Source organism: Ornithodoros turicata, chromosome 3, assembly GCF_037126465.1.
Source record: "Ornithodoros turicata isolate Travis chromosome 3, ASM3712646v1, whole genome shotgun sequence".
Lineage (NCBI taxonomy): Eukaryota > Metazoa > Arthropoda > Arachnida > Ixodida > Argasidae > Ornithodoros > Ornithodoros turicata.
Genome location: NC_088203.1, coordinates 89,047,244 through 89,072,592, shown reverse-complemented (window position 1 = coordinate 89,072,592; position 25,349 = coordinate 89,047,244). Strand labels below are relative to the sequence as shown.

Here is a 25,349-nt window from a genome sequence, read left to right as displayed (position 1 = left end):
GGCCTAAATATGAGCGCATTGGTTTCGCTAGGATTTAATTTAAGGCAATTTTTACTGGACCATTCTGCAAGTCTGTGCAACACTGCATTTGCTTTTCCGGCTAGTTCCATAGTGTATTTTCCACTGATGAACATACTTGTATGGTCCACATATAGAACGAACCTCGTGTCAGGACATATGTTGACAATGTCATTCACATAGAGATTAAAAAGCAGCGGACCAAACAGGCCTCCTTGGGGTACGCCACACGTTACACGTTTTAGTGATGATTTATAGACATTAAACACAACGCACTGCACCCTATTGCTGAGATAAGACTTAAGCAGGGACGAACTGAAGCCCCGGAACCCGAAGTACCAACGTTTCTGCAGTAAGATAGCAATGTTTATACAGTCAGTCAAGACCCTTGGAAAAATCGACGAAAATGCCCAAAGTAAGTAGCTTATTTTCAATGTTCTCTATTATCATCTCCTTCATCTTTAAAAGTGCCATTTCAGTAGATCGTGGTTTACGAAAACGATATTGCGCAGGGTTCAGGATCGAGTGCCGATGAAGAAAAGCAACTAATTCTAGTATAAATAACCTTTTCAAATATCTTGGAAAACACTGGCGATATAGAAATCGGACGGTAATTGGACATATCTGATATTGCGACACCTTTGTGAACTAAGCATACCTTAGCTATTTGCATATTAGATGGGAAGACTCCCGCCGAAATGCACAGGTTAAAGATATAGCATAGCACGGACGCTATATTAGCAGCCACGCGTTTAAAAGGTGCAATTTGTATGTCAAATATGTCCTTACTGTAACTATTGTTCAGCGATTGAATGGAACTGATTACCTCACTTTCATGCACAGGTGCAAAAAAGAACATTTCAGGGCACCTGTAGGGCCCATTGCTGCGTGCTGATAAGGAATTATCGTTTCCCAAAGGTTGATTCACGAAGTAGCTGTTGAAGCTTTCAACCATGTCTGTACCTGTTAACGTTCTGCCCTCGTGTGATATCCCAAGCAGCACAATGTACTGAAAGTCGAGTGCAAGTTTTTGGGGTGGATGGTATGTGTCTTATCGATGTTCCTTAGTTTCACGAGTCCGTTCAAGGCCTTCCACCTACCCGTCCACCCATATTGCACCCGACTTTCAGTACATTTTGCTGCTTGGGATACTATCAATGTTACTTCTGTCCTTTTTCTTGCCCATTATTTTGTGAATACTCTGCCACTTTTATGTGTGCAACTATAAAACTGCCTAGTATAGTATACCCGCTTGATTTTCTTAATCTCCGACGTCACGTAGTTTCTGAACCTCTTATAAGCGCTCAAATTTTCCTGGCTTTTGTGATTCAAGAACACTCTGTACAATTTGTCCCGATGACGAATGTCTTTGAGTAGCTTAGAAGTCATTCATGGCTTATGGCTTACGATTTTTTTTATTTTGTTGTCTAGTAACTATGGGAAAACAAGCCTTATACGTTTCATGGAATTTCTCGAAGAAACTGTTGTATGCGTTTTCAGGCTCTTATGTTGAAAACACAGCCCCAATTAGGGTTTTCTATCATATCGTGGAAACAGTCGAGATCATGTCCATTTGTTAATCAGTATGTATAAGCCTCAACTTCTTTCATCATGTGGTTATCATGGGATAAAAATACCGGTAGGTGATCTCGCAACAGCGTTTGTATGGTCCCAGCCCTTAATGCGGCTGCTTCGGCATTTGTTACAAACAGGTCCAGGAGCGTTGATGTTGTACACGTTATACGTGTGGGCAAGGATATCGTGTTATAGAAACTGTAAGTACAAAGCAGTAGTTAGAAGTCATTACACAGTGAGGCCCTTCTTATTAGATCAATATTGAAATCATCTCCTAAATAGCCTGTACATATTTCTGGTCTATAACGTATGCTAGTGCGGCATCCAGAAAGGAAAGAAACTTAGCGGGGTCACCTGCTGGTGGACGGTAGGACGCTGAAAAAATGCAGTTCTTCGAACGCAACATCAAAAATTCGAAGTCTGGGGAAATAGCACAGTATTGTTCTATCATTTCACACTGAAGTATTTTGTTAGCCAAAATGCAGACTCATCCACCTCTTTTATGCACGCGATTCATAAACCAATGTACTGTATCATTCGAGCCTAAAGAACCCTTCAGGGGACCGGCACCACGTTTCAGTGAACATAATAATGTCAAATATCCCATTTAACCTATCGAAAAACACTTCTAGCTCAGATGTTTTATTTTTGAGTGATTGTAGATTAATACGAAGAAAATTAATATATCTGGGCGACAAGTATGTGTCAACACTCTCAACAGAAAGTGAAACATTTTCAACCAGTCCAGGTTGTTTTATCAGTCAACGCTATCAATATAAAAATGACATTAAGTTCTGATAACGAGAGTTCCGCAGAGCGTCAAGATCTGCCTCGTTCCTGGTCTGAACCGGCCGCATACTTCCATTTACGCGAACGAAAATTGTTCCGTTATGGCTCCGCACAGATAGCCACTTTCGTTCTTTTTTTCAATTTGATGGCGTGACCAAGCAGTTTTTTTAGAATCGTGCACAGATGCTCATTGACGTACACATTGCCCCCTAGAAAGACCAAGATCAGCACACTTGCCTTTATCAAAAACGAGTCTCTCTTCTAATTGCGTTTGGGCGCGAGTATGGCCGCGCCATCGCTATCATAGATCGCTATCATCGATAAAGCTATCGAACTTTTCGAGTTCAATCGAGCTAAGGCTGTCGATAACAGTCGCGTAGTTGCTTTTCTTTTTTCTATGGAATAGCATGCAGACCTCTCCCTCTAATCAAAAGTATATCCCCACCCCCGGACTGAATCTTGTTTCAGCGCACGATGGATTAGCAGCGAGAAATTAGCCGATGCGAGCTACAAGCATGGGCGGCACAACCAAGGTCTAGATCCTGGCGTCAGCGCTTTTTTCCTGAGTTGCTTCATTTAAACGATAGGTAATCCTGTCTCGAGCATCCATGGATACAGCTTCAGACATCGAAGGAACGCGACTACGATGACCGCCAGTCTCTTGATACCTTTCCCTTTATGTTGGGTCAAGAGTGCAATTCGGCCTCATTCTCGAATTGAGTTAGACACCTTTGTTCTAAATCGTGTCATCTTGATACGGAAGCGTAAAGCGTATTATTTCGATAGCGATGAGCTACTTTAACTCTTAACATTTCCGACGGTGTTCGCTGGCATAATTTTCGTTTAGAACAACTGTCATGATAATTCGAACACTACGTACATTACAGTCGAGTCCATCATCGTAGATGCCATATTTTAACAAGCCGCTTGAAGTTTGTCCACAGTAGTACATGCAATGACCTGCTTCACTGTCCTGTAAGAAGAGAAATTCGTTGACGTCCATTCATGTGTATAACGAAGTGTGCAGCTTGGCATTTATGCCTGCAGCGGGAAAAATGCTTCTCAAAATAGTGCGTCCTCCTACCGCTCCCACCCAAGCAGCACGTCAATATTGGTCCCATATTTGAGCCATGTGTGCTGCCAGGATTACCAATATCGGTCCAATATGGGGAGTGCAACCAGGCTCCATATGGGCTGCCTATATTGGCAAGCCCATTTTGCGCACATATTTACGTGATAACGCCAACGGTGAGTCCACGTAATGGTGAAACAGTATCTGGTATAATATCCGCCACTGATATTACTTTTCTCTTCGTTTTCCTTTCTTTCTCATTGATCCACGTTCTATAGCGTTTCAAAAACAACACTGCGTCACCCTAAAAACGAAGAAGAGGTGCTACGCTCTTCTTGCTGAAGGGCACAGGCTGTCCCACGGAGCTGTCAATGCCTAACATTCCTAAGAAACCTTCCTTTGCGGGGGGGGGGGGGGGGGGGATCGCAAGAATGTATGAACCAAAAATTTCCGAAACGCTCCTAGACAACAAAGAAGCATAACACTTTCGTGACGGTAACGGACCTACGCCTCAGCAACTTAGCTTTACAGAAGAGACATCCCTTCCTATATCAAACATTGTGTTTTTTACCTGACCTGCAGCAATTCCGTTGTCAATAGACACATTCTAGTTCGAATGAAACGTCCGATCCGAGTGTCGCGCGTGTGGATCCATTGGTTTTAGGACGCATGATTTCGCTCAAACGACCACGCTGTCAGTCGATTCGACCGATTGGCATCGCGAAGCAAGATGGTGGCTGTTTGCAGCAAGTGCGAAGTTGAGTTCTTGAGTTTCAGTGCATGTTACAGTGGGATTGCCACATATGTTGACGGTTTCGAACAATGTGTATCATCTGCGGGAAGTTGTTGTATGTAACGACGTAAGTAGACCAACACGGGTACGTACCACTTTCTGCATTTTCAGTCAATGTAGGGTGTACACGGGCAATGTGGGGAAAACAGGCAAAACAGGCAATACGGCGAATACTCGCGGATCAATCTTTCTTCCAACAAAGGTTTATAATAAACAATGCTAACTGAGACGCTGCCCTTGCGATGCTCCTCAATAAACTTCACCGTTTGAACCGTGGTTAATACAGTTCGGTCCAAGAGAGTTCGAAGGACTTCAGCTCCATCTTTTTTCCCCCCATTGAAGGGGGACGGCAGAACGAAAACGACGTAGCATGACTGTGCCACGTTTTCGAGTAATGTGTTATATGGAAGCCATATTGCAAATTTCTCTGACACTACATTTGCCTTTACGAGCAGCCCTTTAGGTGCACATGCTTCACCTAAAGTATCGGTCACTAGTGCGTGATGCACATTCTTGAGCAGGAGCGGATTCCGACGCTCCGATTTTTTTTTTTTTTTTTTTTGGGGGGGAGGGGTTTGTCGGAGCACGTAGCGTGGGAACTCCAATGTATAAACTGATGTTTTGAGGGGCGATCGCTCCCCCCCTCCCCTTTGGATCCGCCACTTTTCCTGATATAAGTATGCGAGTGTTAACATATGCCAGGAGATGAAGAACCCCAGGATAGAACGTTGCGGGATTCAGCTGGGCAAACAAATCATAACTTCAATGTGCCTCTCCAAGTAATTTCTTATTAAATCTAATGCATTGTATTATTGTGTCATAAGATGTGTAGGGACATATGTTATATCGTTGGCGTCTTGAAAGTTTCAGGATTAGGATGTCTTGCTTAGTAATGTTGAACGTTGGAAGATACATACTGATCGCTGTCTCTGCTCGCAGTCCTTTACGGCGTTCCTGCGCTTGTCAGCTTCCGTTTCAGGCCCAGGTTTAGGAGGGGAGCCCCTTTCGTAGCAGATCCCCCTATAGCATACACCATCCCTATTTCCTTGGTACTGCAGGAAATTTGTACAGATCATTGTACAGCGGTCTCTTGATGAATTAGCTTCATTCATGGAGTCAACATACCAAATTAACATTAGCGAATTAAAATATTTTGAGGTTTTCTGTCAGAACTGTAGTTCATAACGGACTGAACTCGTAAATGAACCCCAGGTGGATCCGACATCGCTGTTTCCCTGAAACGTCGGAGACAACATGCTGAATGACTCCTGCTGAACATGCTGAAGTATCTCATGGGGGACTAAATCCGTGGCGTGATTAAACATTCGCTGTGCGCCTATGACTTCAATAAGAAGCAAGAATAATCACGAAACTAGAAAAAAAGAGAAACTCATTAAGCCTTTTTCTATCTTGGGCGCGTGCCTTTAACTTTACCTGCCATCTTTAAAGGGGCCATAAACAGGCCGCCAAACATTTCACAAATAATAGTATCCCATGAAAGAACCCAGGCTATAATACCCAAATATACCTTTGGTTCGGCACGTGCAGGCTCAGTGACCCATAAAACTGAGTAACCAGCGCGCCTCTCTCCACCACGCATACGTCACATGGCTACGTAGCCCTTTGCCGTCCAATCCGAGAGCCAAGCTCCGAACATGACGTTTCAAATTACCAACCAATAAGCAGGCTTCATTATCAGCTGTGAGGCGGATTGCTCCGTTTGTGTAGAACTACATTGCGCGCTCCGTGGTTCCGAAATTCAGCGTCATGACGTTTCCAACACCTTCGGCTGACGCAAATGTCAACAACTGGGCTGCTATCATACGACGCGATTCGAACCCGGGTACCTCCCAGTCACGACGTGACATGTCCAGCACGCTAACCACTGTGCCACGCGAGCTGGTGACGCGAGGCCGCGTGGCTCAAACCAAAGTACGGCAGCCCAGTCGTCGGAACTATTCGAAGATGACCCACCGCGCACCTACCTAAGATTCCGGAACTGTAGCGCCGGATATTCATTCGCGTTCGCGGTGTGCTGCGTGCTACTGCGCGGTAAACGTAGTGTGCGTGTGATATCTAAATTGAACGCATTTCTTTTCCAGTTTGAGGTTGTAACTGTTTAGATTTTGAATAGCAGAAGGCTCACATTCATCTAGTCCATTTCCGCAAGTGAAATAAATCATACGTGGAACCCCTGATCGTAATTGGTGAGGAAACCGCCACGTCAAAATAATGTAAAGTTAGAGCGCAGGGCGGAGCTCAAAAGCGAAAGTGCAGCGATTACTTCATCCGTACGCACGCGCCTTTTGGTTTTGAGCGCTAGTAATTGCAAGGAGCTTTCACTGCCTAAGTTGCAATAATATAACGCAGAGAAATGTTCACCTTGTATGCCTGTTTACGGCCCCTTTAACACGTTGTTTTCCTCGATAATCAAACTGTAATCCTCAAACTGCGATAATTCGAGAGCTACGTACATTACATTCGATCCCGTCATCGAATGGACCATAATTCGCTTGGCCAGTTGCAGTATGGCCGCAGTAGTACATGCAATGGGCTGCTTCACTGTCCTGTAAAGTGAAAAAATCACTGTCGTTCAAGCAGGTGGGGTATATTTACTAGAACAGAGAGAGAGAGAAAGGAGGAAATGTCAGCCAAACGGTATGTCGACAAGGGACGTCCACTGCGTGCAGCTTGACGTTCATCGCTGCAAGGGATAAGGGTTGCACAAAAAATAGGGCGACCCACTACAGTCGTTACACGGACGACACCCTTTGTCTTGTGTATCCTACGGCAGGAGTAACGTGGACTTCACCCGGACAGTATTGCGGAGTCCCAATCGCATTTTTGGATGAATAGTATACCGAGCGCATCTAGCAACCCGATAGAGTGTGTCTTCGCTATTATGACACTCGTTAATACGACATCCTCATTTTGTGACCGTTTTTCTATAGGGAACCGTTTCTTCCCCATAGACGCGCGATGTATTTCTCCCTGGTTATTATGACAACTCGTTAATGCGACTACTACCGAACTTCTGAGGACGGATTGGGTAGAACACGTGTATTATGTCCCCGTTATTATGACCACAGACGGTTGACCACACCCACTATGAACAGAGTTCTAAGGACGAACGGGGGAGAACACAGGCGTTCTGCCCTTATTATGACCACGGACATTGCAACCCTTGTGTTCCACAAGTACAGTGAGCTAAGGGTGATGCATGTGGGGACGTGTCGTCCAAAGCACAACCCCGTTTTCAGGTGAATTCATTGTGAGTTGTAGTTCTTGCACAGAAATCAATACTTAAATAACAGGGCTCTTGATCACTTGACCGCTGTGGTTATCGTCCATGTTGACAGCCTACTCACCATGGCTGGAACTAGGCGCTTGCGGACTGTTCTGTTGTTCTGCTTCTAGTAAATAAGCTTTCTTGGGATAATGTCGAATTGCAAGAGATGCCCGAAATGTAAGCATGGCTGCGAAATGAGTTATTTTCACCGTGGATTAAGCTGTTTTTACAGCTAGAAGGTGTAGAGCATGTTGGTTAAAACTTGACATGATGGAACTGACAGCAGGCACAGACGCTGTCCGTGTCCGCCTGTCTCCTCTGTGCGTTCCATCATGTCAAGGTGTTTTAAGTTTTCAAAATTTTTGGCATAGTTTCTGAGCATTGCATACATCACAAAGTTCAGACATCTACCGTGTACGTGGTATTTTGTTACATGGTGGAAGAAACGTTGTAATTTATCGTAGCAGAAGTTATAGATTGTAATGGGTTGCTCACTTCAGACTCATGTAGCACTTTTGAAAGACCACATTAATGTCTGGAGTGAGCTTGCTAAACTTACTAAGAGATATACTTACTAAGCGCTGTCTCTTCTCGCAAACCTTTACGGCGATCCTAAACTGGTCACTTTCAGTTTCATGCCCAGGTGTAGGAACGAAGCCCTTTTGGTAGCAGATCCCACCATAGCATGTGCCATCCCATGTACCTCGGTACTGCAGGAAAATTATGCAGGTCATCTTTTAAGGGACCACTTGATAGACTAACTAGATTGGCAAGAATTGTCGCAATTGAATTAGAAATAATGAAATGAATTATTTTCATCAACACATTTGTCACAAATGTACTTATTTTGCAAAGAAATGGCTATTTCCAAATGAACTCCTGGGGGGCGCTGGCGTCACTGCTTCCAGAAGAGACCCTAATCACTCTCATGGATTCTTGTCACAGATATCATTATAAAGGACTCAATGTATTGCATGAAAAAAAGATTCACGACGTGCCAGTGGCTTCTATGAAAGACTAGAACAGGTGTGATAAGGCGAAAAAAAAACGAAAACAAACAAACAACAACACTAACTATTTCTTATTTAGACATCGTTACTTAATGTGGACGATGTCAGCGGGCTACTTCACACGGTACGGGGTGTGCCTGACGGGTATATAATATGATCTTATTCTCCAAACCAGTTCACTTGTTTGTTCTTAAGCAGATCATCTCTTTTAGAAGAAGCTTGAGATAGCCGTGTCTTTAACTTTGGCAGTTATGTTATCCATGTGATTTTCGTTCACAAACAAAATCTACCGTGGCAAGTTCAATGGTACGTACATTACAGTCGAGTCCATCATCATAGGTGCCGTATTTCCACAGGCCGTTTTCATTTTGACCGCAGTAGTACATGCAATAGGGTTGTTCGGCAACCTGTAAGCAGAGACACGCATTGTCATCCATACAGATAACGAAGTGTGCAGCGGACGTCCAATGTGTGCAGCTTCATATATATATCCCTGCCGAGGTAACCGGCAACACAAAACGGGGTGATCTACTACCGTCGTCAGTGACGCACGGCACTCAGACTTGTACGTATCTTGAGTACGTACTGAAAATACAGTATTTTAAACACTTGTTTTCGATATTTTGGTAGTCTACTCAATACTTTTTGCGACAAGTATTTTTAATATATTTAAAATACTTTTTTCGCTATTTGCTACTCAGTACTCAAAATACTTTCCTTCCTCGTCAAGCCATATCCAGCACACTTCCTGCCGTGTTGAGATTTTCAGCTCACTGGAACTTAATCTCCCACCCCCTTTTTTTTTCTTTTTTCACGAATTCAGGAATCTGTCATTGTACAATAGGCTGGTCCCAGGCTTGACCTTGCTTGTCAATAGCCAACTTCGTCATAAAACCGTTCCTATTCATATTGCCAGGTGACTCACCAGGGGATTAGGTGCAAGAGAATTCCGGCATTTATTGCCTTGGTCACCAAAGCAATAAACATGAACCAGAGGTTGAAAGACCCGAACGGAGATACAGGAGCGATTACGAAGTGTTGGGTCAGAACATATCAACAAAGTGGGTTCACCAAAGTTCACCAAACATTGCTTGACGCCAAGACGTTGCAAATGAAAGATACGCTTAAGCATGGTCGATGAAGTTTCTTCCTTTCATTTGTAAGGCCACGTTCAGAATACGCGTTTCACTTACTGCTAACACTGAAGTACTTTGAAGAGTATCTTAAATACTTCTTAGAGCATTTAGTACTTCACTCACATTACTTTCAGTTTTGAGTATTTTGTACTCCATTTTAAATACTTCGCGCAGTATTTTGTACAAGTGTGAGTCGACACTTCATCGTGTTTCCTGTTGGCTATCGCGACTGTGCGACGACTATAAGCAGTGCGCCGCGGACATCGTTCAGCTCCCCTGGCGTGGGTGCTATTATCTAGTGGAGGGAGATTATGAGGAAGATGCTAGAAGGAGCGGCCTTCACCATGCATATTGAAGAAAAAATGATATTGAGCAGCGGCAAATTTCAACTCAAATTACGAAACTGTTTAAATGAATTCATTTCCTCTTTCGCAGTACGGTCATGTATAATGTAAAAGAAGACACAAGCTCTTCCATAATTGCAACAGACGTGTAACTATAGCTACAGGTGATCCCCAGCGTGGGTATACTCGCGGTTACTCGGAGATACGCGCGCAGTTTCGCGATTTGCAGGTAGAAATTCACTGTACGTCGCTGCGGGTGACCGTAAAATGCGGGTGTACCGGCAACGCGTCCGCGGCTAGTGCGTGTATACCCACATTACTTGCACCTACTAAACTAAGATTTCGCCACCCCAGCTGACCATACTTACTACTCATAGGCATTTTCAGCAGTTTTCATCACTAGTAATTAGTTCCCTTTCTCTTTTTTTTCTTTTTTCAGTTTTCACCTAAGAATACCTAAGTTTTTTTTTCACATATCCCATGGTCATTTGACCTTTCACCGGAACAACTGTGGCTTTCACACAAGTAGCTCAAATTCGACATTGAGCATTAAGCAAAAAACATGCACTCGTGGAAACTCCTTTGGTTGTTTGCAACTGAACCCTCTCCGGCAACACACGAGCTGACCGCCTCACATTATCGTGGTCAGCTTGCACTAGCTGTTGTTGTAGTGTCATTCGCTTTTCCTCGCAGACTCTAAAGGCAGAATTTCTCCGCGTGACGCTCTCACAACTAACCGTCATTCAGAGCTTGATATCGTTTTCCTTTCCGATTCGTATCGCAGTTCTAATACCTCTAAATCTAACGGGCCATAATCTAGGTTTAAGAGCGCGCGACCGGCAAATCAAGCAATTTCGCAATGAAAGTAGGTCTTCTTATTTGTCTTTCCAAAAGTAGGTCTCTTATTTGTACCAATCTGTAACAATGTTGCGGCATGATCGCCGTGCGCATCTCTGCGGGCAACAAACATAGGGGACTAAAAGACAAATAATTATATACTATTATCAAGAATGAACGGTTTGAGTCGCTTCGTGGAAAAAGTATTCACGGATTCCACACGTTCCACAGGCTCACTTGTATATACGTATTGCGCATCTATTTTTCAGCTGTACCCCATAAGGAGTGTTGTGACATTTACGTAGCACACTGTCGCTGATACCTTATGATAATTCAGCCACGGGGCAATTATGGCGTTCTTGATTGACACTGCACGTCGGTGCTTGAATTAATTTTACCAATTTGATCTTTGACCTGCCCTGAAATATCAGTACCTCATGGGCGCTATTACATCTAGATAAGTGCTACTGCGGTTACTAAGGTTACTGATCTCCAGCCCTATACCTTTTCATCAACAGCGGTCATTCTTCCGTGTTTCATTGGCCGCGGTACCATTAGGTTGACATATTACAATTCAGTGTTTAGGTACGAAAACACTCACCGCCCCACTAATAAAGGTTACCTGCATGATTGATGGTCGAACGTGAGACTGTCAAACATATCCAGCTAATCACACACACAAACAAAATGCCTTTCGAAAGTTTGAAAGCACACTACAAATATGTGCAGCCTGTGTCGAGCATGCTCTTGCAGCCATATATTATCCTTCAACTCAAAACTTACTGGCTGGGTCTACTTGACTGCGCACAACGCATGACAGGAGTATATTGCTCGTTCATCGAGAATTGGAGATGAAAGAAAAAATATTGAGACGTTAGCCCCGACCCAGTCAGGACTGGATACTCCAAAACCCGTTTGTGGGTGAAAAAATAGAGCAAGGAAAAAGAGGGTCTAGGCAATTGCAATGTTTTTCGTAATCATGTATTGCCATGTCGAATGGCTGAAACGTTCGCAACGTAATAAATGTATAATGTAAATCCCCGAGACTAGGGAACACGAAGGGACACTTCGTGTTCCCTATAGTTTCGGAATTATATATTATGCATCAACTTCACCAGCTCGCTTGCTTCTTAGGCATCTTATCATTGTGATAAATGTGTCATTGGTCCTCTCACTTTGTATATCTGACACAAATGTAATATAGCCAGATGTAAATATTGTCTAGGCTACCAAAAATATCAATATCAAATCAACTTGCATGCTTACAAATTTAGAGGTGCAAATAAATTGCAAATAGATTTATAGGCGTTGTTGCGTAATTATTGTATAAACAAGCGTTAATCCATTCATTCGACTTTAAAGCGTGAGTGTTCCACGAAATGAAAATGGCGCGGAATCTGATACTGACACCATAAGTCTACTCCATCTAGGAAATCCCGTAGTTTGCAATGGTGTAACTTATGCAGCATGTGAAAGACATGACATTTAGTGCGGCGTACGCATACCGAACTTGACTGGACGATACTTACTGAACGCTGTCTGTTCTCGCAGGCCTCCTCGGCGTTCCTAAGCCGGTGAGTGTAAGTCCACGTAAACGAACCTTCCGTTTCCCCTTCCCGCTTCTTTTCTTCACCTTGCCGATTTCCGTGCCCTCGTCCTCGTGCTGCATTTTCAGTTTCGGGTCCAGGTGCCGGAACCGAGCCCTTCTGTTGGCAGAACCCTCCGTAGCATGTACCATCCGATGTGCCTCGATACTGTGGGAAAATTGGGAAGATTAGGTAGTCACTTGATGTGATATTATGTGATGTGATAAAGAAAAAAATGGGGAATGGCGGCATGGCAATCGCCATTGCCACTAGCGCCGAAGCCACATGGGTGACACAAACCCGCCATTGTTGTAACTACCCTCAAGCAGGTGATTTGGGCAAAACTGCCATCTTGTCCAGGTCACACATCATAGAAAACGTCATTTTGAGGTCATGTGACTTTGTTTACATGTCGGTTTGCCTCTTACCGAAATATTTCCGTCGTCATAAAGCAAAGAGATGAACGTATTTTGCCAGCGTAAACTATGCGGTGCTTCTTCCGCAACATTGTAGCTCATTTCTCGTTAGTTTAAGTACATCGCATCGGCTCAGTGGGTCTTAACCTGCGGTCGTCATCACATCTTTGGAAGTCGTCAACAGTACGGGGCCTTATGTGCAAAACTGCGCGTTTTACTGCGAGATTATCGGAAAAAATAATTACCGTAATCGAAAGACATTCAAAACGTGACACAGAAACAACAACAACCGCATTGTTTACAAACCGCATTGTTTGACCGCCGATCACGGACGCCGCCATCTTTAAAGTCACGTGTGCCTTGACGTTCGCTGTGACGTGCGACCAGGACCTGTCCAGGATGCGTTGCGTTCGCCCAACACGCTTTCGTCTACGGAGCAATACATTGGACGCTACCCCTATAGCCGAAGCGCACCTCCAATAAAGCTTTTGGAGCTCAGTCAAGCTCTCTTCTAGGAGAGTTCCGTTGTTACTGCATCCCTCCGTCCCTCTACTGGAGCTGGGGATAGAGACTCTGTATTGCCTTCGTCCAATTGTGTTGTCGTTCCCTTGTACCACAAACTATCACGCAATCTGCAGCGGTCGTCAAATGATTATTGTATAAGGCTGTTGTTGAGAACAATATTTCGCTCGGACCGGCTCACCCCTATTTCAACAACTGGCTATTACTGTGGGGGAGGGGGAGGGATATTTATTAGAACAGAGAGAAGAAAAAAGGAGAAGCTGTCAGCTAAACGGTATGTCAGCTTGCGATTCCGCAAAAGAAAGAACAAGAAGCGGTTACCCAATGAAGGACAAAGTAACAAAAGGTGAAAGGAGGATGAGATAGATGAAAGACAAATAGGATTTAAAAAAGGATTGTAATGTGTATAAGGGTGAGAGGTGAGGGTGGGGCACTGACATGATGATGAAAAGACTGGATTTCACAGGGTGTGCATGAGACGTGTGTCGCTCAGGAACATCAAAACTACTACTACTTTGGTCACAGACCGCAGTGTGGGATGTCGTACTGGGCCGAGCAGAGCGGCCAGAGAAATGTCTGTGAAACGCAGCTCGAATAGGGTCGTCTTGGCTGGCTCGAGAGGTGTCGAATCTGCGGCAATCGAGGATAAGATGTGAAATAGAAGCTTCAATAGCGCAAGTAGGGCATTTGGCTAGTGAGTTAGGAAGGAAGGAATTTTATATCGAAGCAGAACGGTTCTGGCGACATTGAGTCACAGTTGATGTAGGATGGACGCTTCTCGACGCGACGAGTGGTGTGTGCCAAGGAAATCCATCGACGGGTCGATGGACCGAGATGATCTTTTCATCGTACAGCACCCTGTTGAAACTTCCGAGTGCCGCTGGCTGTAACGCATTCGGTGTATCTATAATCGACATGCTGAGGCCGAAAGTGGTAACAGTGGTGGAACTGCTGTGCCATTTGCGCCAAATTGCGCCAATGCCCGAATCCTGCTACATGCTGCTACAAATAGCCGGTTTTTCGAAGGATTGCACCAAGGCGCCTCCAAAAACGAACTCTGGGCGTAGAAACCGAAACTGAAAAATTGTAATAATGTTACTTTTATCGTGGCAACGCTCCGGCGTCTCGCGTGCAACCGCAGCGTGCTGCTCACGTCAAACGCGAGTTCACTGTCATCGTTAAATCGCAACTGGCCGTGATGTCCCTATCAAAACTAGGTAAGAGCACTGATGTCTTCAACTGGAGATCGCCATTGGGTCTTGAGTCGCGTGAGATCTTAATGAAACAGCTCGCGCGAGTTGACAACTGAAGAGAACCAATACTGTAGGCTTGTGTTTCAGGGCAAGCGAGATTGGCTTCTAACAGCATTATATACGTGTAGAGATGGTAGTCCGGGTCCTGTCAGGACGTCTATATATCGCTCCGGTATGGCGCCAATACAACCACCAATGTTCTTCTCTTCTTTGCAACAGAATTAGGCTCTTTGCGCTCCGCTCCAAAATCAGCGAAACCTGCTACAAAACTACATTTTTCCTGCTACAGGAGCTGCTACGAACAGCAATTTGTCAGTTCCACCACTGTGGTGGTGAACAGTTATTGATGATGACGTCCCCATATGCTACACGCTCTATAAGCGTGTGTCTCCGGGTGTCTCCGTGTAGGCCGGCGTCACTGAGTACCCATTGGAAACACAGGCTATGACCCGAGGATAGAGGTCGTTTGTATGTTGTAATTATCATGGTCTATAGAGATGCGCCTGGCCTCGGTGCGACTATTCCCTGCGATATGCCTATAAAGGTTCAGTGTACGGTAGCTGGTTCGTCTATGACCACCCCGCTTCCACAAAATAGTACTCGACCTAACCTTTTTAGTTTACATCTTCTAAGATCTTGCATAAACTATCTTGCAAGCTATTCAAGACTAAATTACGCTGCTATACCGTAACTTGGAACCTACGGTGACTTCCTTACTGAAAAATCAGTGATAAGCTCTTTATATCAAGCTGTTTAAAAATCTCTCTCACAGGAACTGTTGCTACCCATCATAGTGAGACATATACGACAGCAGAGCTGTGTCTAGAGCAACAGCAATCTCTACATTAGGAAAATCTTCCTTCACTCCCTTCTCTCGAACAGCGTGTAGAGGAACTCTTCTCGTCTGCCAACCTCATCTTGCAAGAATACCTTGGCAAAGTTACTGAAGTGTTACCGCTCAGGAAAACGTTAATCCCAACCTTCTCTGTAGGCTTCTGCCATGCATCCTGCCTTCTTCCTGATGCCTTCGGTGCCCAGGATGCCGATTTCTCGAGAAAGAGCAAACTTGAGGGACAGTTCCTCATGCGCGGTCAACCGTTGATCAAGAGAAGCTATAGAAGCTGATCTGTTTCTGTGGGATAGCTTACAGGTTTTTTTTTCATGGGCCAAGTACGTTGTCTATTCAATCCCCTTAGCGTGCGACTTTGTGGTGGTGGTGGTGGTGACGAACCGGCTTGCCGGTGACTTTGTGTGTGGGGTAATAGCAGGATAGGCTCCCCGTTGTTGGCCACACAGAAGTAGGCGTCGTCACGACTATGGCAAAAAAAAAAAAAAACACAAAGAAAGGACGGACGGATGGAGGATAGAGGTGGATGAAGAATGGGGATGTGGTGAGGGTGCACGAGTTCGTCGGGGAGAGCAAAGTATTAGATGGGTCGTTAAGCAAGGCCTGCCTTCTGCAGAAAGAGAATCAGGTTTCTTGCTTTGGCGGAACGTTCGGCAGAAGAACCACCGGGGTAGAGGATGTCCGCTAGCGTGCCTGAGGTGGAGCGAGGGAGATGGGCTTCGCGCGCAGAAGTGTATGCTCGGCAGTCTCGCAGGATGTGTTCGATTGTTCCGGGTTGTTGACAGTGGCCACAGCAGGCGTCACCCCTAGAGCCGATCTTGTATAGCGACTTTGTGGAGACAGGTGAAACCTCTCAATGTACCAATCAAAGGTTAGGGCAGTGGTTCCCAAACTGTGTGTCGCGACCGCCAGAGGTGTTGCCAGGGGGCCCACAGATTAAAAAGTAAGAGCGCAAGTAAGCGGGAGGTACTTCTCAAACTGAAGCTTGAGAAGTACTTCACGCAGAGCCAGGACCAGTGACATGACTGGATCAGGGAACCATTTGGTACCACTTCTCTTCCCGAGAGCTTTAGTACAGCAGACGAAGAGCAGTTCATGGACCTGAGTTCAGATTCAAGTTGCAGGTGGCAGTTTCCGTGACAAATACCTGCGGAATTTTTGGGCAGGTTTGGCTACGGAATACCCACTATTGACGAGAAAAGCCATGAAAATATTGCTTCCGTTTGCAACAACCTACTAATGTGAGAATGTCTTCTCCGCTGTGGTGACCCCGCGCACAGCGTCGCGTCGGGTGGAGCTGGGTGGGTGGGTGGGGGTGAGCGTTCGCGACGAGGTTGTCTATTTTTTTATGGGCGCAGGGCGGCGAAGGTTGGGAACCACTGGGTTAGGGCAACGTAGGACAAATCCTGATGGCAATTTTCCCCTCCATTTGAAGATCTGTCATACCAGCCAGCGCCTTTGGAAGGAGACGTTGGGGATTGCTCATGAATTTGCAACCAGCCGACGCCTCTTAAAGGGACTATGAAATTTCCCTAACCCCCATACTATTTTTTCACTGGAACCTGTTCTTCTCGACAAGAGACTAATATGCCACAATTTTTTCTGGACGAAATCGCTCCACTCCGTGAGAAGCGCGCGCTCTAAATGTCTGTTCCGCGTTCCTCCTCTCCCGCGCACATTCTCCCGTCGATGGTGTAACTGTAGGGACCGCACTTATGTGCCCCGTTACGTCACCGGTGTTGCACAATGGCAAGTAATGCTGCGAGCCCGCTGTGGCTGTCGCAGTCTAGTCGCACACAGAAGGTCACAAGGTCTCTGGTCGCGTCTGAGGGTTGAAGTTGAAGCATTACTTTTTCTTGGTTGGAGGCGTTCGGATAACACGCTATAATGAACAACTTTTTGCGTGTGAATCATTTGCTACAGTTGAGCTGGCAAGTATGAAATGTGAGCTGTACTTTTTCATCGAATGTATTCGTCCTCTGCTCTGCGGCCGTTCACAACGTGTTACGTGGCCCTCTAGCGATTCACCGCAACGCGTATTGGTTGTATCGCCGTCACCAATGGAAAGTGTCTGGTGGTTGCTTGGCGTTGCAGTTATATTTAAGTCAGTTGCAGTTATGTTTACGCGTTGGCAATCTGACAACAAAGGAAGTGCGTTGTGAAGTGCGACTGTGATATTTGGAAGATGCCCCCTTCGTTGCTCGATTTGTTTTCACGAATTATCCTAGAAGACTGGGTGGTCTAATGTCTTGTTTTACTTTGTTTCAACTCGTGTTCTTCGACATCATTACTGTTATTATTCAAAGCAGCTTCCCGCCTTCAGGCGATTTTGATTTACTCTGCATTTATTGTTCTACAGATGGCTGTATTTCCTTCCGTCGAAGGACTCGTTGTTTGCCTAAGAATGTTTCACGCAAGAATTTATTTATGAGCACGTCACGTATTCTGTATTCAATGTTGAGCACGTCGTAAATATGAACATTTAGCATTGCCAACCACCATGCCTACAGAAACTCAGCTGCAGCGTATTGTGTAAGAGTATTCTGCACATCGTATTTATTTCCGATAACTGTTTTCGTTGAACAAATTTAAATTTGAACCAGGTTTCCAATACTGTGTAACACATCCATAACCCTAAGACTGGGGGACACAATCTCACGACACTACTTCGCCTGCTTCATTGCCATCTTATATTATTGTGTTACGTAAGCTTGAAGTCACCAGTTGACGTAACTGGAAAGAAACAATAATCCCCAGTAGTCACGTAGCATGCCCTATATTTTGCAATTAAAAAAAAACGACAAGTAATTGGTACTATTTCAAGTAAACTGCTTGTTGGTCTTCTGGCAGAAATCTGCTTTCTTTGTCTAAGATCTGTTTCATTTGGCACCGGGACAGAGTCCTCAGCTGTGCAGGCTCCTCCGAGGGTGTGGGCACACTTGTATGTGCGTCAAGGACCAGGGCATCAGGCTCAAACAGCTGAAATGTCGACGTTTAGCTCAAATAGTACAATAACTAAGGCCTAGCATCTACATATACACATTATATGCTATACATATGCATAAGTTTTATTTTTAATAGAACACAGGATATGTTCTACTTTACACTGTCACACAGCTCATCTAACAACTATTGACACCAGTGTTACCAGCAAATAAGGGCTGAAGTAGCTAGACGGCCTTGCAGGATGCAGAGACCAAGTTGAACTGGTTGAACACAGTAGTACACCACTGGTATGATAATGGTTGGTAGGGTTATTTTTTGGTAATATGAAACAAAGCGCAGGAAGCGCGCGTTGTAGCAGGAACAAAATCTCATGAGTACATAGTGCATCAAAGGTAGGTTTCTTTAATGTAGAGGTGACCTGCAGAGCACTTGCCGGAGTTCTCCTGGCATGTTACCCTGGTGAAAGACTTCAGCTGCCATACACATGGGCTGCCCTGATTTGAGAGAAGAAAATAACACATTATACAACTCCAGTTCCGGTGAATGCAAATCATGTAATCTAACTGAGCAATGATTATAAGATAAGAAGTGTAAACAACAAGATGTCCACCTCAAGATCATATTTGTGCACATGATAAAGCAAACTGTAAATCAAATAACAAAAAAGGTAAAAGACTTGTGAACAATATACAGAGCTCGAATGGTAGGCAAGACACTGCATGAAAGAGTCATCTAGAAAGAGGGTGCACAGCATTTGTCTGTTCTGAATAATGGGTTACAATGATCTCACCTAAGGGGTTCCAGGCTCCGCTGGGGAAGTCACCTGTAAACATGAAAGCAGATGAGTGAAGAGAAAAGAACGGATAAGTATGTTCAACATATTACATAACTATTCTGTTGGAGTATGGTTTGAAGTTGATGGTTACTTTGAAGTATGGTATGTATGGTTTCTAAGATGATGCTAAACGAAGTGTACTTTTATCAACAGTGCACCACCTAAGTTTAGGGACTAGATTCGGTAACTTCTATTTTCTTTTTTTTTACTCTCTCTGTGCCGTAAGCGGCGGCAAGGTTCAGAGGCACGCAGATGAGAATTCACCCATTTACGCAATCCTGAAATCTATGATAGCATTTGAATCACACAGACTGAGAGACCTTTGTTAGCCCCAATGACGAAAAATACTCACGCCTTTGCGCCGTTTAGGTGGATGTTCTTTCCCCGGTGTGGACGTGTATACTGGACGAGATTGTGGACGAGAATACTCCTCGCATGATGAAGATAAAATTTTGGTTCTAGACTCGGAAAATGGTTTCTTTCTCATGAAAACGAAAAAAAAAATCACTTCATAGTCCCTGTAAGTGAAACAATAGCTACCAAAAGCGTGGGCAATTGTGTAAGCGTTCCCTCAGTATCAATTCCTGCGGATTTTAGTCGCGTTCTGTGAAAAATATTTGCTGGCTATGCTGTACTTGACTTATTTATCTTCTGCCGTGGTCCTTTCCCTCAGTTTTCCCGCGTCTGTCGTGTACACGTTTCCTTGTTTTGCGTGAAGTAAATCTTCCCGTCTTCGAGTCCTTCTGTGTTGTCCGTTGTCTTTTTTGCCCAAACTGACGCTTTAACATTGACAGCTGTTAAGGATTCAATTGCGTGAAAATCTTGTTCCGTACGTCTTATCGCCGAAACACAGGAGAGGAGAAACACAGAGAAGAAACGAAGAGAATAAAGTTGCAGGACGCAGATCTGTCATTTCGGCGAGTCACGTTGCTGTGGCGTTGGCCTCATTATGGTCCATACTAAGAAGTGTAAGTCTTCTGAAGGGCTTCGGGCACATCGCGCTGCAGAAGCACGGGCGGGACGCCCCAAAGCGTCGACGATCAGGACCCCACAGAAGACCAAGGCAAGCCGTGGGAAGAATGCACAGCGCAAGAAGAGCCAACGCGCAGCAGCCAGGACCAAGAGAACCCCTGATGAAGAGCACACATTTGAACATGTTAAGGCGGCTCGGGCGCGGCATATTTGTGTCGTTGCCAGTACGAGTAACGACGCTGAAGAGCAGGAAATTGCACCTCAAGTGTACACTATCACGAAACGACAGCAACGGAAACGCAAGATCGAAAACGAGAGCGCATGCGGACAAGCGAGCACACGATATGCGTGAATCGCCCAGTCTCGACACTTTCATCTGGTATTCGCTGTCGCAGTCGTTTTGATGTAACTTGCACCATATCTGCCAGTTTGTTTTTACAGTACGGAGTTTCTCCACCAGCTCGCCTGCATTTATGCTGTTTTGTCACCAATGGCCGAAGAAGACATCGCGACGACAGCCATGCATACTTCGTTTGTACTCTGAATTTCTGGTTGAACTTTGGGCTTGCGCCCAAACTTTTCAGCGATTCAAGATGACTGCTGTCATCTCCGTGTTCCTTTGGTGGCAAAAGCTGTGACTCACAAAAGCTGGGATAATTCGATGGCTACGTACATTACAATCGAGTCCATCATCGTAGGTGCCATATTTCCACACGCCGCTTGCAGTCTGGCCGCAGTAGTACATGCACTGGCCACCTTCACTTTCCTGTAAGGAGATAAATTCATTATGTTCCATCAACTTAACACGGTAGTGTTCTTGGCTCCAGTACACTTAATAAAATCGTAGCGGTTGAATTGTGGGGTATAATAATTGAAAAACACCTGTCGCTGCATGGTCATGTTAACATCTATGTATGAAAAGATACTTTGGATCACACGCAATAGCGTCCGCCTTACGCCCTCCGTCCATCCTCAGCACAGTTCGTCTTTTGTTGAAGGCTCTTATGGCGTACGTCTGTACGGTAACACTGCTGTGCACTGCTAAAAGCAAAAAGAGAGAGAAAAGAAAAAGATGTTCCTCACAATGCTAGCTTTACTCACTAATGAAGCTCTTACGTATGCATTCAATCTATTTTTACATTCCCAGTGTCAAGGTACTGAGATATAGACTGTGTACTTTAGCATATTGGCCAGTCAATAATCTATGTACCCTTACCATTCGTGGCTTTATGCCACCGAAATTGTCGATGTCTATTTCCGCTACGGAATTAGAATTCCCTCACACTCAGTTTGCATAAAATACTAATTTCGGCTATTTCTCATTCCGGCATTCAGCAGTTCACATCTGGAACACATTACACCAACATGTACCCGGCGTTTAAAATATCTATATCGATGTAACAATGTTATAAGAGTCACTTTTTAAGCTGCGTAGTTATTCAAGAATTGTTCAAGCGTGTATTATGTCAGCAGTCAGCCTTCCTCTGATGAATTTGCGGCATTCGCTTAACCTTCTGTTGATTTGCTTGTCTGCACTACTCAAGCGTTTACTTATTTTGTGTTTCTAGTTCGTTGCTCGTGTCTGCCATGTAGTTTTCTTATACTTTGTATTTGGGGAACAGCTGCACGCCACCGGCGTCTGACCCTTCCTATATAAGGCCTTCACTTGCAGGTAGTCACAGTGGGTAGGTAACAATGGCAGTTGTTCTGTGTATGATGATGAGCAACGATACTGAATGTGAAGTGTGCAATTTGACCTTCATTCTTGCCGATGAATAATGTTACCCAAAATAGTAAGATCTGCTACCGTGGCCAGTAACATGCATGCGCCATTACAAGCACGACACCCTCTGGGTTGTGTTGGCCATGGTCGGAGCCATTGCAGACTTCATCTGGACAGTATACTGTGAACTGCCAACTGCATTGTGGATAAATGTTTTCACCAGCACAACTGACCATGACATTTTCGTGTCAGAAGCATATACTGCAAGTCAAGAAACCGCAATAAAAAAATAAAAAAAAACATTCTTTACTGAGTCACAGGTATAGTGAATAGACACTTCACGCAATGTACCACATGTAGCGCTTTCAATTCACACAGTGTCGGACAGCTTAGCCCACAATACCCCTTGGCGAGGGCTTTTCAACCAAGCAACGAGTTTCCTGTAGGGAGGATTTCCAACAGTCCCACAAAAAAAAAACTTTCTCTTCTGAATGAAAACGACGTTTACACAAAAATGTAAAATGTACCCTTACAAGCCAGCATCATGTGTAAGGCACATACTGAGCGCATTAGCAGATATAAAACAAATCATTACCGAGACGTAAGACCGGAAGAGGTAGTCCTGAACGCGAGCGCCACAGGGCCGCCATAAAATATTGGTGGAATTATGGGTCACGCTCTCTCCCAACGGCGTCACGACGGAGTTCATAACGGACAAAATATTCGTGGAATTAAGTGTCACGCTCTCCCAATGAAGCCATACTCGGACCTAGTCGTGATGTCAGATCGGTCATCGCTCCGCCCACTTGGCCAAAATGAATGGCGTCTCGCGACGGCGCAGGAACATTTCAAAATGGTAGCTACGCTTCAAGAACGCACGTATGTCGTGTGACGTCGAATGACGCGCATTAAAATAGGCTCCTCCCAATGGCCATGCTCTCCCCATTAACAGCTCTGGCAGTGTCAGAAAGAGAAATTTCGTAAAATAAACCTAAAGTACTAAAGTACACGATTTGCTTAGAGGATGGACCGACGCATCGTCGAGCTACATGTGGTGCACTGTCTACGTGACGTCAGCATCATATTTTTTTTTTTTACTTATCGTCTCACTCAAGGAGTTGAGGGGATTTTAAGAGTGTGTATTTCAAAGACTTCTCGTGCGCGCTAGAGGTCAGCTACGATCACAGTTGCTGCGCAAGACCACATGGTACTGGTGGCACTATCCGCCGCTAAAATAATCTTTAAAAAGGGGTCAGCGTGCTCTCGATCCTCTTTTAACATATCCAATTGCCTGTGACACCTCCTGAGCCATGTTTATGTGCGGGTACGTGTAATTTCGTGGCAGCGTTGCAACTTTCTTACGGTATTTGTCTTGCTGCATCTTGCTGAGTTTCGATGCGTAACAATTTTCATTTAGTTTGTTCTACTTCTAGTAAGTACGCCATCTATGTATATTGTCGTACCATAAGAGCTACCCGAACGCTTAAGAAAATAGGAAGAAAATAAAATTTGATGGATTCTGACATACAAGAAGAGAATTACATAATTTTTCATTACATTCAGCGGGGCCTAACTATGACAGTAGCTGAAATCGAGGAGGATCGCCAGACATGCCTGCGTAAATGGCAACAAAATGAAATAAATAACACAGAAAAAAGCCTGCTTTGTCGGTTTCTTGGTTTTTCCCGCACCGTGTTCTACGTTTTCTATTTTAATGAAAGCAGCGGTTGTGGAGAAAGAGTGGATTGCTACCCGAATTTGTAGCGGAAATACTTTTGCGCTACCAGTTTAAAATGCAGTGGAATCGCTGCTCAAAAAAAGTAGCGGCTGCGAAATGTGCGTTTTGTAAGGTGCTTATTAGCGCGCATGGTCATTCATTTTACTTACCGAACGTTGTCTCTTCTCGCAGGCCCTTACGGCGTTCCGAACACGGTCAGTTTCGGTTTCACTTTCAGGCACAGGTGCGCGAAGAGAGCCCTTTTGGTAACACAGACCACCATAGCATGTACCATCCCATGTACCTCGGTACTGCAGGAAAATGAGCAGCTCAAGTAGTCAGTTGCAAGCGAACTTGACTCGCTTAAATTAGCATAACGAAATTAAGGTTATATAAATGAAATATTTAATTGCGTTTGAACCGGAGTATGGCCGCGCCATCGCTACCGCATTAGTGCGGAAGCGCGCCACTGATAAAGCTATTCAACTTTTCGAGTTCAGTCGAGCTGAGGCTCTCAGCGATAACAGTCGCGTAGTTTTTGTCTCGCAACAGTGGTGACCGGGACTGAAGCGTGTTTCTATGCACGATTGATTAACAACGAGAAATTAGCCGAGGCGAGTTACAAACATGGACGACACAAACACGTAAGCCTGAAAAGCCGTATCTGAAAGAGAAATCAGGAATAAAGAAATCGGGAGACCCAGGTTTAGAAAGCTTGCGTGAGCGCTTTTTTCCCCCCTAAGTTGCTTCATTTAAACGATAGGTAACCCTGTCCCGAATATCCATGGATACAGCGGCAGACATCAAAGGAATGTTGACTCTTTCAAAGATCGGTTTAGTCCAGGCGTACCGCCAAATACCTAACACCGGGGAAAGCGTTCCTAAGACAGCCACAATGATTCACGGCGTGCTTCTGCCTTCAAAGTGATTTAAAGAAAAACACCAATTGGGCTTTCTTTTCACCTTGTTTAACTGTAAATTGTGAATCTGTACCATCTACGACGATCGCCAGTCTCTTGATGCCTCTACCCGTATGTTGAGCAAGAGTACAAGCTGGCCTCGTTCACGAATTCAGTTAGATATTTTTGTTCTAAATCGTGTCATCTTGATACGGACGCGCATTATCTCGATAGCGATGAGCTACTTTAAACGTTAAGTTTTTCGTGCAGTTTTCTTCGACATAATTTTCGTTTAGAACAATTGTCGTGATAATTTGAACACTACGTACATTACAGACGAGTCCATCATCGTAGATGCCATATTTTAACAAGCCGCTTGAAGTTTGTCCACAGTAGTACATGCAATGGCCTGATTCACTGTCCTGTAAGAAGAGAAATTCGTTGACGTTCATTCATGTGTATAACGAAGTGTGCAGCGCACGCCTACTGTGCAGCTTGGCATTTATGCCTGCAGCGGAAAAATGTTTCTCAGAATAGTGCGTCCTCCTACCGCTCCCACCCAAGGAGCACGTCAATATTGGTCCAATATTTGACCCATGCGTGCTGCCAGGATTACCAATATCGGTCCAATTTGGGCTGCCAATATTGGGCGTGCAACCAGGCGAGGTGCTGTGTTTGTGCAACCAACTGAGGTGCTGTGTTCCTGCGATACTCCCCAAAGAAGATCACGGTTCCAACCGTGGTTACACTTGAGTCGAAAGGGTCTGAAG

The 25,349-nt window shown here is 44.7% G+C and overlaps 1 protein-coding gene across 4 annotated transcripts in view; it reads right to left on the bottom strand.

Annotated features, from left to right (window-relative positions):
* LOC135388781 (uncharacterized) overlaps window positions 1-25,349 on the bottom strand; it is a 174,439-nt gene that overhangs the window by 73,720 nt on the left and 75,370 nt on the right. For 2 of the 4 annotated variants that reach the window (XM_064618572.1, XM_064618573.1), the window contains 9 exons: window positions 24,909-25,001; window positions 23,851-23,991; window positions 20,914-21,006; window positions 12,393-12,617; window positions 8,861-8,953; window positions 8,112-8,246; window positions 6,722-6,814; window positions 5,165-5,299; window positions 3,263-3,355 (listed from right to left, as the gene is read on the bottom strand). In XM_064618572.1, the coding sequence (XP_064474642.1) occupies window positions 3,263-3,355; window positions 5,165-5,299; window positions 6,722-6,814; window positions 8,112-8,246; window positions 8,861-8,953; window positions 12,393-12,617; window positions 20,914-21,006; window positions 23,851-23,991; window positions 24,909-25,001 (1,101 nt within the window). The remainder of the gene's footprint in view (window positions 1-3,262; window positions 3,356-5,164; window positions 5,300-6,721; window positions 6,815-8,111; window positions 8,247-8,860; window positions 8,954-12,392; window positions 12,618-20,913; window positions 21,007-23,850; window positions 23,992-24,908; window positions 25,002-25,349) is intronic. The other 2 variants (XM_064618575.1, XM_064618574.1) reach the window with 2 other exon arrangements.